At 37.9% G+C, this 12,150-nt stretch overlaps 1 protein-coding gene across 1 annotated transcript in view; it reads left to right on the forward strand.

The window, feature by feature from the left end:
• The window catches only part of PCCA (propionyl-CoA carboxylase subunit alpha), a 364,039-nt gene that overhangs the window by 276,418 nt on the left and 75,471 nt on the right, over window positions 1–12,150 (forward strand). Inside the window, exon 20 of the mRNA XM_082859189.1 lies at window positions 6,960–7,058. Within this exon, the coding sequence (XP_082715315.1) occupies window positions 6,960–7,058 (99 nt within the window). The remainder of the gene's footprint in view (window positions 1–6,959; window positions 7,059–12,150) is intronic.

A 12,150-nucleotide genomic window follows, 5' to 3' on the forward strand; every position in this document is an offset into this window, starting at 1 on the left:
GGAATTCCCTGTTCTTTCTTTATAGCATTTTCGAAGGAGAATTTGTATATACTTTGGATCCCATTTCTCCCTCCTCCATATCTATTGTCTTCTCTATAAATTGTTTTTATATTGTTGGTCTTTTCCACTTTGTTTTATATGATTTCTGTATGTCCTTTTCTTTCTTTTTAGTCACACTTATTCTATTTTTAGTGCTTCTTAATGTGGCTTTTATCTCTATAATGTTATTTTTCTCTTCATTTTTTTCTGAGTTCTGCCAGCTTGATTTTCATTTCCTTCTGTTGTTGTTCAATCTCTTCTTTGAACCTTTGTTTTTCTTCGAGCTCATTTTTTTTTAAAGAAGGGTCACGTTTCCTATGGTTGTCTTTGAGACTTTGGAGAATTATTTATCTGAACTCTTCCTGTGTTTCTTTGAGGAGTTCTTGTGTTACATGCTCTTTATTTACCTTTTTCTTCTTACAAATTTTTTTTTGAGAATTGTATGCAAAGATTCAGTATTGATTGTTTTCTGATTATTATTTGTGTTGCAGTAAGGTAAGTGGTTGGTTATAAGCATGGGCAACCTACAGCTTTTCCTTGTCAGGCTTGTTACCCTAATACCCTCTCACCATATCTGTTATTTCCTTTGCCCTAGATTTCATTTCTTATTAGTTTTGGCATTGAAAAGATAGGGTGGTTCTTTATGTCAGGTTCTCAGTGTCGTAATAGTGAAATGCTACTTACACTCTGCATCTGCTGCTTCAGTCCCCTTGGCTGAAGAGTTAGGTGTAAACAATATGTATGGCATAGTAACAAGAATTCTTCAGTGGTCTGCCTCCATCTTTTTATGGTATTAAACTGTGGTTTAAAGAGACATTCCCTACCTCTCCTACGGTTTATACTTACATCTAGCTTCCACTCATCTAATGATAGCATCAGTAGAATCATTGCATCTACTGTTCAGAACTATGGGAGTTTTGTTTTGTTGTTTGTTTTTGTTGTTTAGAAATCTGTTTATTGCTTGAGGCCTGACAAGGCATGTGATGGCTTTCAGCATGTTCTCTTCCCTCATTTAAAATTTGCAGATATGTTTCATAGCTTAGGATTTGGAGCTTATCCCTTCAGTTATACAGTGAAGTTGCAAATTTAGACTCATTACTTACAGGTGTATAAGGAAATGTAGTTTTTTTTTTTTAATCACATATGATCTTTAGCAGGGGGCGAGGGGGAAGAAAAACTTGCTAATAAGCAGGATCTTGGTCTCTTTTGGTTTAACTAGTTTCTTTCAGGTACTATAGTACTTCAGGTTACTTCCTCTCCCTCCCCCTTCCACTAACGTGTGGATTCTGGGTGAATGTGAGAGGGGCCTCTGGGGATGCGGTCACATTGGTCTCATAACCATGGAGGTGGGACAGAGAACTCAGACCCACAGTGTCCTTGCAAGGCTTTGCTGCAAAAGGACCTGGACCGGTGACTGTTGATCCTGTTTGTCATCAAAGAGGCTTCTAAAAAGAAACGAAATTGAGCTATTTGTAATGAGGTGGATAGACCTAGAGTCTGTCATACAGAGTGAAGTAAGTCAGAAAGAGAGAGACAGATACCGTATGCTAACACATATATATGGAATTTAAGAAAAAAAAAATGTCGTGAAGAACCTAGGGGTAAGACAGGAATAAAGACACAGACCTACTAGAGAATGGACTTGAGGATATGGGGAGGGGGAAGGGTAAGCTGTGACAAAGCGAGAGAGAGGCATGGACATATATACACTACCAAACAAGGTAGATAGCTAGTGGGAAGCAGCCGCATAGCACAGGGAGATCAGCTCGGTGCTTTGTGACCGCCTGAAGGGGTGGGATAGGGAGGGTGGGAGGGAGGGAGACACAAGAGGGAAGAGATATGGGAGCATATGTATATATATAACTGATTCATTTTGTTGTAAAGCAGAAACTAACACACCATTATAAAGCAATTATACTCCAATAAAGATGTTAAAAAAAAAACAGGCTTCTGCTACCCGTGGTCCTGGTTACATTTGCCTTCAGTCATGGAGTCCCCAGTTCTATGTGGTCTTTATCCTGACCCAGACTCTCTCTAGTCATCTCAGTAGGACAGGTAGAAACTTTTAGATTCCTACTACTATGATGTACTGAGATCATCTTTCCAGCCTGTTTCTCCATCAGTGCTATATTGTTATTCCCGCTATGTTCCAGAAGTAGACCTCTAGCCCAGATATTTTTAGGGTACTTGATACCAGTCAGAATACCATCTTTCTCTACTGCCACCCCATACCTGTTCCCAAGGATCCATGAAAGAGAGGAAATGGGGCTACTGTGATCTCTCCATCTTCTGTCTTTCCTTCATATAATTTAATTTTCATGTTTCTGTCTGGAAGGAACTTGCGTTCTGTCCTTCTTGCCAAGGTAACATTCACATCCACTCATCCAGTAGCAGAGGATACAGGGAGAGAAATCGATTTATCAGGAAGGGAAGATAAATCAAAGGTAGTTCAAAAATATTGTTTTCAGTTTTTGAAGAGGTATGTTTTTTCCTTATGTTTATATTTTTTAAGAGTCAGATTTATTGAGGTACAATCTGTATAAAATTTACTCTTTTTAATTGTGTGGTTTGGTTGAGTTTTGACAAAATATATAGTTGTGTAATCAGCACCAATATCAAGATTTAGGACATTTCCATCACCCCCAAAATTTCCCTCATGCCCCTTCCTAGTCAGTCACCCTCCTACCCTTGCCTCCTACCAACCGCTGGTCTGATTCCTGCCATATAATGTCAAATACATGGGATCACACAGTGTGTATTCTTTTGTTTCAGCCTTCTTTCACTTAGCATAATGTTTTTGAAATGCTTATTGCTAGTTAGGTCATTGTGTGGATATACCGTATTTGTTTATCCATTATTCAGTTCATTTGGACTTTTGGGGTTTTTCCAGTTTGAGGCTGATGTAAACATTCTGCTATATATATTCTGCTATCATAAACAAGCTTCTCAGAGCTTTCATGTATAGGTCTTTGTGTGTACATGGCCTTTCAATTCTCTGGGGTTTTCTAAAGTGGGTCTACTATTTTGCATTCCTGCCAGCAATGTATGAAAGTTTCAGTTGCTCCACTGTTTACCAGCTCCTAGTATTACCACTCTGTTTAATTTTAGCCACTCTAGTGGATGTGGAACACTGTTTCATTATAACTTTAATTTGCTTTTCCCTAATGACCATTTCATTATTTTGAGCATCTTTTCGTGTGCTTGTCATCCGTCTCCTTTGATGCAGTGTCTATTCAAATCTTTCGTCCATTAAAAAGAAAATGAGTTGGTTTTGTTTTTGCGTTATAAGTTCTTCATACATTTTGGATACAAGTCCATTATTTTGCATATATTTTTTCACAACCTGTGGCTTGACTTTCCTTTTCTTAAAAGTGTCTTTCAAACAGAAGTTTTAAATTTTGATGAAGTTAAATTCATCTGTTTTTTCTCATAAGATTTGCATTTTTTGTGTCCTAAGAAATCTTTGCCTGGCCCTAAGTCATAAAGATTTTCTCTCATGTTTTCCAAAAGTTTTATAGTTTTAGGCTTTGCATTTAGTTAGTTAGTTTTTTTTTTTTGCGGTACGCGGGCCTCTCACTGTTGTGGCCTCTCCCGTTGCGGAGCACAGGCTGTGGACGCGCAGGCTCAGCGGCCCTGGCTCACAGGCCCAGCCGCTCCGTGGCATGTGGGATCTTCCCGGACCGGGGCATGAACCCGCGTCCCCTGCATCGGCAGGTGGACTCTCAACCACTGCGCCACCAGGGAAGCCCTGCATTTAGTTTTAATTGTTTTGAATTGATTTTTCTTTTTAATGGTATGGGGTAAGGACCAGGGTTTATTTTTTTAAATATGAATGTTCAATTGTTGTTGATAAACTATACTTTATTTAGTATCTTGGCACCTTTTTTGAAAGTCAACTCGGCATTTATATGTGGGTCTCTGAACTCTCAATTTTGTTCTATTAATCAATATGTCTGTTCTTACACCAGTGTCTTGATTACTGTGGCTTTATGGGAAGTCTTAAAATCAAGTGACATGAGTTCTCCACATTTGCTTATTTTTCAAATTGTCTTCATTATCCTATATCCTTTGCTTTTCTGTATATATTTTAGAATCAGCTTATCAATTCTATCCAAAAAAAAAGCCTACTGTGATTTCGATTGGAATTACATTGAATATATGGGTCAATTCGGGAGAGAAGTTATATCTTAATAGCACTAAAACTCTTCTAATTCATGAACATGATATATGTCTCCATTTTTTTTTTTTTTTTTTTTTGCGGTACGCGGGCCTCTCACTGTTGTGGCCTCTCCCGTTGCGGTGCACAGGCTCCGGATGCGCAGGCTCTGTGGCCATGGCTCACGGGCCCAGCCGCTCCGCGGCATGTGGGATCTTTCCGGACCGGGGCACGAACCCGTGTCCCCTGCAGCGGCACGTGGACTCTCAACCACTGTGCCACCAGGGAAGCCCTATGTCTCCGTTTTTTAGGTCTTCTTCTTTAATTTCTCATAAAGTAATGCTTCTGGTTTTTGAAAAAATAAAGTCCACCCTCCATGTTTTCATTTGTTACTTATTTTTTAACAGCTTTATTGATATATAATTCACATACCGTGTAATTTACCTGTTTTAGTATAATTCAGTAGAGCGTAGTATATTCACAGAGTTGTGCCACCATCACCACAGTCAATTTTAGAACAGTTTCATCATGTCCAACAAGAAAGCCTATTACGCATAGCCATCATCCCTCAACCTCCCCGCCCCAGTCCATTCCCCCTGCGACTCCTGCTTAACACAGCTGCTAGTTTGCTTCCTGTCTCTTCCAGATTTTTCTATTCTGGATTTCCTATAAGTGGAACTATATAATTTGTGGTCCTCTGTGACTGTCTTCTTGCAGTTACCATGTTTTCAAGGTTCATCTATGTTGTAGCATGTGTTAGTATTTCATCCTTTTTAAATTGCCAAATAATATTCCACCATATGGATATATCACAGTTTGTTTTGACATTCAATAAAAATGGTTTATTTAGTTGTTAGGGTGTAACAACTTGGTTCTTCCTCTAACATGATTTGAGTAGATTAGATTCTTTGCTCAGTTCTCCTTCATGTGCCCCAAAGATAGCAATTACGGTTTCATTGTCAGCCCTGTTGATTGGAAATTAATATCAGATAACAAATTTTAAATGATTATCATTCAAAACCTTTCTTTACAACCTCTAACTTTTTTTTAACAAATAAAACTTTTATAATTGATTATTGAGCTTTTTAAACTTTTAAATTTAGAAACATTTTAAAGCAATATTTCAGTTTTAGAAGATCTTTTCAGCATTTAATATTTGTAAAACTCTACCTGCTAAGAGCTTCTTTTGGAAATCTTTCATTGCATAAGGAGATACTTAATTTGGGGGGCAAGGGCTAAATAGGATCATTTAAAATGTATCAGTGCTGCTTTAATCAAAACTGTAGCCTTTTCTGCTTCTCAGACCTTTATCATGTAGTATTTTAATAGTAAGTAATCTGTGAGATAGTATGATTATCTGACCTTATTTTTAAAACTAGTTTAAAGTTAAGACAGTAAAATTACTAGAGACAGGGGAAGAGAGAAAATATTTAGGACTTACCATGACAAGCATATTGGTAGAGACTTTCATATGTTAACTTATTTAATATTTAGAGCACCCCCCTCTCAGATAGCTATTTTTACTGTGTTATGGTTTGGGAACTGAAGCTCAGAGAGGTTAAATACTCCAACTTAGTAAACAGCTTGCACTTGATAAAGCAGCAGTGTCAGGTGAGACCCAAGTCAGTGTGATTCCAAAGCCATTGTTTTTTCTTCCATGTAACTGGATTGTACTGTGGGTACAGAGAGGCCACTAAACTCAGAAACGCAAGCCAGTATGTGATACATGTCCTACTGATACTTCAGTACATAGCCAATAACATATCTTTGCGGAAATATATATACATAAATACCTATCCAAACATATACATCTAAATATATAGGTACACACGTATTCTTCTAAACAGTGTTAAGTCTGTGTGCCTTTGATTATAGTGAGTGAGTATCTTTTAAGAGAATTGATAGTGAAAGAATTGTTGGGGATCAATGTATCTTGGCTGTGCCACAGGTTTATTTTGAAACTTCAGCAAACTTAAATCTCTCTTTGTTAGGTTGTTTACTGTAGACTTAAAGTAGTGTTATTTTCTCTTACTTCTCACATTGAAGAGTTAGCAAATGAGTGAATGAAAAGGAAGAAGTAAGGAATGGTACTTTTAAGTTAGCTTTGAGGGTTTTTTTCTTTCAATTACTTTTATTTATTTGAATAATAAAATTTTTCTATTAAGAATATCTGTTTTAAAACATAATGGGCTTTTGGAGGTAACTTCTTGAATGACGACTGGATGAAATCATTTATGATGGACAGAAATAGGACAGAAGTTTGCAAAGTTCAAATAGACTTTTGATATTCAACGCCAAAAACTTTTGCCTAATTAAAGCTTCTGTTTAATTAAGATAACAATGCATAGTCCTTCATTAAAATTAACACAGAAAAAGTTCTTTGTCGGTCCTTGGAGAGGATATTATGTGCAAGCCCTGTTGTGTGGGTCGCAAAATGTCACTGGCATTTATATGCATTACTCGTCTAATTGCAGTAAATGTAGCACGCCGGATAGGGTTAGACTTAGAAGGCTGCTTGTTACTTACTGGAAATCACTTGAAACCTCAGTACCCAGAGGCAGCTGTGCCCAGGTCCTCACCTCTCCCCAGAGATGGCTGAGAAGACTCTCATTGGACCCTGTCTTTCATGGTGAGAGCAGTAAACATGACAGGTTGTTTGGGGAGCCATCTGTTTAAAATGGCTGCTGCTTTGTATGCAGCAGTGAACTTGAGATCAGTTTTCTGTCTTTCTTCATGGTAACAGTCTTATTTGGTGTCACAACAGGTGGAAGTTGATGAGTCGAAACTAAATGTGACCGGCGCGTGGAACCTGGCTTCACCCTTATTGTCTGTCAACGTTGATGGCACGCAGAGGATGATACAGGTAAATGTTCTGGTGAGGTACTTAGAGGGCTCCATCAAGTCCAGATCCTTACCAATACCTGTGTGGTTAATACTTACAGATAGAGTATGGAAAACCTACATTTTATCCACCTCATACATTTTATAGTTGAAAACATTTTTTCTTATTTTAGAGGATCTTGAGTTAAGTCCTATTATTAGGAATCAGTGTGTTCCTTTTTCAGGCAGTCTGGGAAGGTTATATATTATACTTTGTTATAAAGCATCCTGCGTGCTTTTCTAAAAATATCGGAAGATTAGCAGTTTTCTTTGCCGTTGTGGGTTTTTAGTTGTAAAATATGACTGACTTTGTTACCTTTCTTTCCTCTGTAATTGGAATTGTGTGGTATTAAATCAGCAGAAGCAGAGCTGTTCAGGTTGACTTGCCATAGCACATCGATGCCTTTTAAAATTAATTAATTAATTTAGTTAGTTTTGGGCTGTGTTGGATCTTCGTTGCTGCACGCGGGCTTTCTCTAGTTGTGGCACGTGGGCTTCTCACTGTGGTGGCTTCTCTTGTTCTGGAGCACAGGCTCTAGGCATGCAGGCTGCAGTAGTTGTGGCACACGGGCTCAGCAGTTGTGGCTCGTGGGCTCTAGAACACAGGCTCAGTAGTTGTGGCGCACGGGCTCTAGGGTGCAGGCTCAGTAGTTGTGGCACATGGGCTTAGTTGCTCCGCGGCATGTGGGATCTTCCTGGACCAGGGCTCAAACCCGTGTCCCCTGCATTGGCAGGCGGATTCTTAACCACTGCGCCACCAGGGAAGTCCCTCAATGCCTTTTAAAAATTAAGTAATCTTAATTTGTTAACCTTTCTTTTCCCCCCAATATAAAATCTGTTGTATTGAGGAGGTGCCTTGAAATCCAGAGTTGATTGAATGTTCTTTGTAAGCAGTGTCCTTCATTTGAAAGTAGAAAATGATGAAAAGAGGTGCTGCCAAAATTCCTTTACCTCACCACATAGTTGAGGTTCAGGAAAAGCAAATCAAAACAGCACAGAACATGTGGCTATCACATGCAGATAAAAATCCTAAACTCTCCATAGCATTAAATGCTCATTCTTTTTTCTTTTCTATGAAAATCTTCACATTCCCTTAAGTTGATTTTACACAGGAAACTGATTTTTTAAGCCTAGAGAAATCAAGAAAATCACATTTAAAGATTACTGTACACCAGGTTCATATATACTTCTGTTAGAAACCGTGGGACAGAGGATTCCAGAATCTCAATACATATTAATGACAAAACTGATTTTCAGTGTTCAATTAGTATATTACCTTTATGGTCACAAGAAGCATTGAACTCTCAGTAATGAGCCCTTATTTTGACTTTGGTTTTGTGACTTGCTCCAGTATATTTTCTCTCTCTCATATTTTCTTTCATGTTCTAAGTATGAGGTTAAACACTTGGAGACCCTTGGAAAAATTTCACTGCATAATTTCATATCCCTGAGATCCAGTTATTATGTCTTCAGAAAACATGGTTTTGTTATACTTGTTTATGTTAATAGAATATACTCTGCACTGGATGTACTGTGGCTGACATTCATGTGTTTTGGTCTGGGGGACATAGTAGGACCTCTTGCTAGTGAGGAGAGAGAGATACAAAGTTCTACTTTCCAAATCTTTGTATCATGTTATTTTCAGTGTTCTTAATGACTGTGCAGATGGGTGTCTTAATAGCACTTTTACATGTAGAGTTTCTAGGTAAATTAACACTGGGTATGTATTTGGAATTATCCCCAGAAGTATTTTCACTAGCATAGGGATAATGCTCAGTAAATCCCTTTTCATTCTTATAAGTGCTTTGCTTAAAAAAGAAGTATTATTATGAAACAAATGGCACTCAAGGCAGACCCCGTGCCTCTTTGGAGGAGGTCATTCCTTCCAGTTAAGTGCTCCTTCATTGGAAAAAAGTAAACTCAGAGGGATGAATGGTATACTGGGGAAAAAAAAAAAAGAAAAAGTCACTTCCGTAATAGAAGATGAGGAAAATTTTTCCTCATCAGAACAGGTGAGTTTTACTTACTCTCTGTAGGCATTAGCCCTCAGTGTTGACTCTCTATCTCCAAAATATAATGTGGTCCCTGTGAAATTAATAATTATAATAATAATAAACAGTGCTTAATGTGTATGAGGTACAGTTCTAAGCATAGTACGTATATTAACTCATTTCATCTTCACAACAACTATATGAAGCAGGTGCTGTTATTTATACTTTTGTAAATGAGGTAGCTGAGGCTCAGAGATAGTAGGTGACTTGCTGGGGGTCACATAGCTAATGGGGGATAGAGCCAAGATTGAAATCCAAGCAGCCTTGCTGTAGGATCTGTCAGCCACTACACTGTGCTACGGCAGGCTAAGTAATTTCCCTGTGATTACAGTACCAGGGAGAAGCTGAGCAGAAATTTGAACCCTGGCACTGTGACCCCAGGCTGTGTGCTTCTAACCACTATGCTGTACAATACTTTTCAATTTTCCCACAGAGTTCTTCGGGTACTAATTTACCTCTCATTTGTGCTGTAAACCAGTGCTACTCACACTTTATTTAGTGTGCTTCAGAATCAAGTGGAAGATTGTTAAAACTCAGATTGTTGGACCCACCTGCAGAGTTTACTCTGATTTAGTAGGTCTGGGCTAGGCATGCATTTCTAAGTTCCTAGGTAATGCTGATGCTGTAGGCGCCACAGTTTGAGAACCACTGCTTTAACCTTTTGTAATCAGAAGATAAGCTGGAAGTGATGAGCAAAGTGACTTAAGTAGGAGCCAAGTCGTTTGAAGACTTGTCAGTTACATAGTATAGATTCTGCTTTATTCTTAGGCCAGCGGGACCCATGGAAGAGTTATAACTAAGGAAGTGATGTTATGAACAGAATTGGAGTTTAGAAAGAGTTTTTTTCGGTTCCATTGTGGAAAATGGATCGAAGAAGAGTGAGATTGGAGGCAAAGAGAGGAATTAGGAGGTATCAGAAAAATGGGAAATCATTCTTCCTGGAAAATATTAGCAACAGTCGGGATGAAGAGCACTGTATGAGGAAGGGGTCTGAAAGAACCACAGGACAGAAAGAACTGGTGGCCTCACAGTGATCTTTGTTGATTTCTCTTGCACCTGCCCTGAAGCATGGATAGATCATCAATGTTTATTCCTAACTCCTTTTGTCTCTATGCTGACTTCCTGGGCTGCATTGCCCAAGAGTTTCAGCTCATTACCTCCAAGCAAATAGCTATGAAAATGTGTTTGTATTTCTCTTGCCCTTGTTTATGGTAAATTCAGAGAAGAACTATGGGATGGATATTACCACAGGTGTTTTTCAAAAGCGATTTTACAGTAGTAACTGCTGTTCTTTTTTCCTTGGATTTTTGTATATACATTTAAACTTTTTATTATTGAAACAGTTTATATACACAAAGTAACATGTATTAGTCTTATAAGAGGTAAAGAATAACTTAATGAGGCTGTTTACCCACCATCCAGATTAAATAAGGAAACCTTACCAATGCTATTGACTTTCTTCTGTGCATCCCCTGAGTAAATCCTCCTTCCTCCCGCCCCTAGAGGTAACCACCATCCCGATTTTTAAACTTAGCACTTCCTTTTCCTTATGGATATTTACATATAGAGTAAAACTGTAAACAATGTATTATTTAGTTACTCGTGTTCTTGAACTTGATATAAATGGGACCATACTCTCTATGCTTCTCTTAAGTTGCTTTTTCCTCCAGTGTTATGTTTGTGAGTTTGGTCTATGTTTATGAATGTAGTTTAGTTTATTTCCATGCTATATGTTATTAAATCATGTTAATTACCACAATTTGTTTATTCTTTTTCCCCTAGGTAGACATTTGTATTATTTATTTTGTTATCACAAACAATGGTTCTGTGAACATTTTTCTACTACGTGTTTCCTCTTGAAATAAGTGTTTCTTCAAGGAATATGCCAGTAGAATGGCTGGGTTTAGGGAATATGCACCCTTAACCCTACATGGTGTTGCCGAATGGTTTTCCCTACGCGGTTGTACCAATTTACATGCTACCAGTAGTTATGAAGACGGTGACATTAGCAGTATGAACAACAAGCTGACTTTATTGTATTCTTGCTATGCCGGGCACTGACTCTTCTAAGCATTTCTTTGCATTAATTTATTTAATCCTCACAGTAAGTCAATAAAATATGTGCTAGTATTATTTCTCATTTTGTAGTTGGAGAAACTGAGGCTTACAGAGGCTAAATTGCTTGCCCAAGGCATCCTGCTAGTAAATGGAAGAGCCAGAATTTGAAGCCAGGAATCTGTGCCCTTAACAGTTTTTCTTCATGTCCTATGAACCCTTGGTATCCAAATGACTTAACTTTTTCCTGACTGGTGGGTTTAAATAATCTCTCTCAGTGGTTTTAATGTATACTATATTTCCCTGATTAGTAATGACAATGAGCATTTTAAAAATATATTTATTGACAGTCCTGTTTTCTCTTCTGCAAAATACCTGTTCATGGCTTTTGCCCAATTTTTTATTGGATTGTTTGTCTTTTTCTTACTGGTTCATGAATGTTCTTCATATTGTGTGTCCTGACCCTCTGTCAGTTATATGTGTTACAAACAACTTCTCCCAGTTTGTAGCTTGTATTTTTCCCTTTTTAAGTTATACGAGTGAAGTTTTAAATCTGAGATTTCATATGAGAATTTTCAGTCTTTTCCTTTATGGTTTGTGTATTTTGTATTTGTTTAAACAATCCTCTTCTACTCTCAAGCTCATAAAGATACTTGGCTCTATTTTCTTTTAAACCTTTTATGTTGTGCTTTTTCACATTTAAACCCTTAATCCTTTTGGGATTGAATATTGCACATGGTGTGAGTTAAGAAAGATCCAGGTTTAGTTTTTAAAATACGGGTAACGAGTTGCTCCAGCACTACCTACACACCTGCTTTTCTTTCCCTAACTAGTTTGCCACCTTCTCACCTTTCCAACCCCAGAATTCTTTAAAAGGCTTATTGTTTCTGTAAAATATTTCTCAATTAATTGTAAACAAAAAGGTGACTTTTTCCTTAATATGAAGTTCTGGTCACTATATTTGCTTTC

This window comes from Leucopleurus acutus (genome assembly GCF_964270905.1).
Source record: "Leucopleurus acutus genome assembly, chromosome: 18".
Classification (NCBI taxonomy): Eukaryota; Metazoa; Chordata; class Mammalia; order Artiodactyla; family Delphinidae; genus Leucopleurus; species Leucopleurus acutus.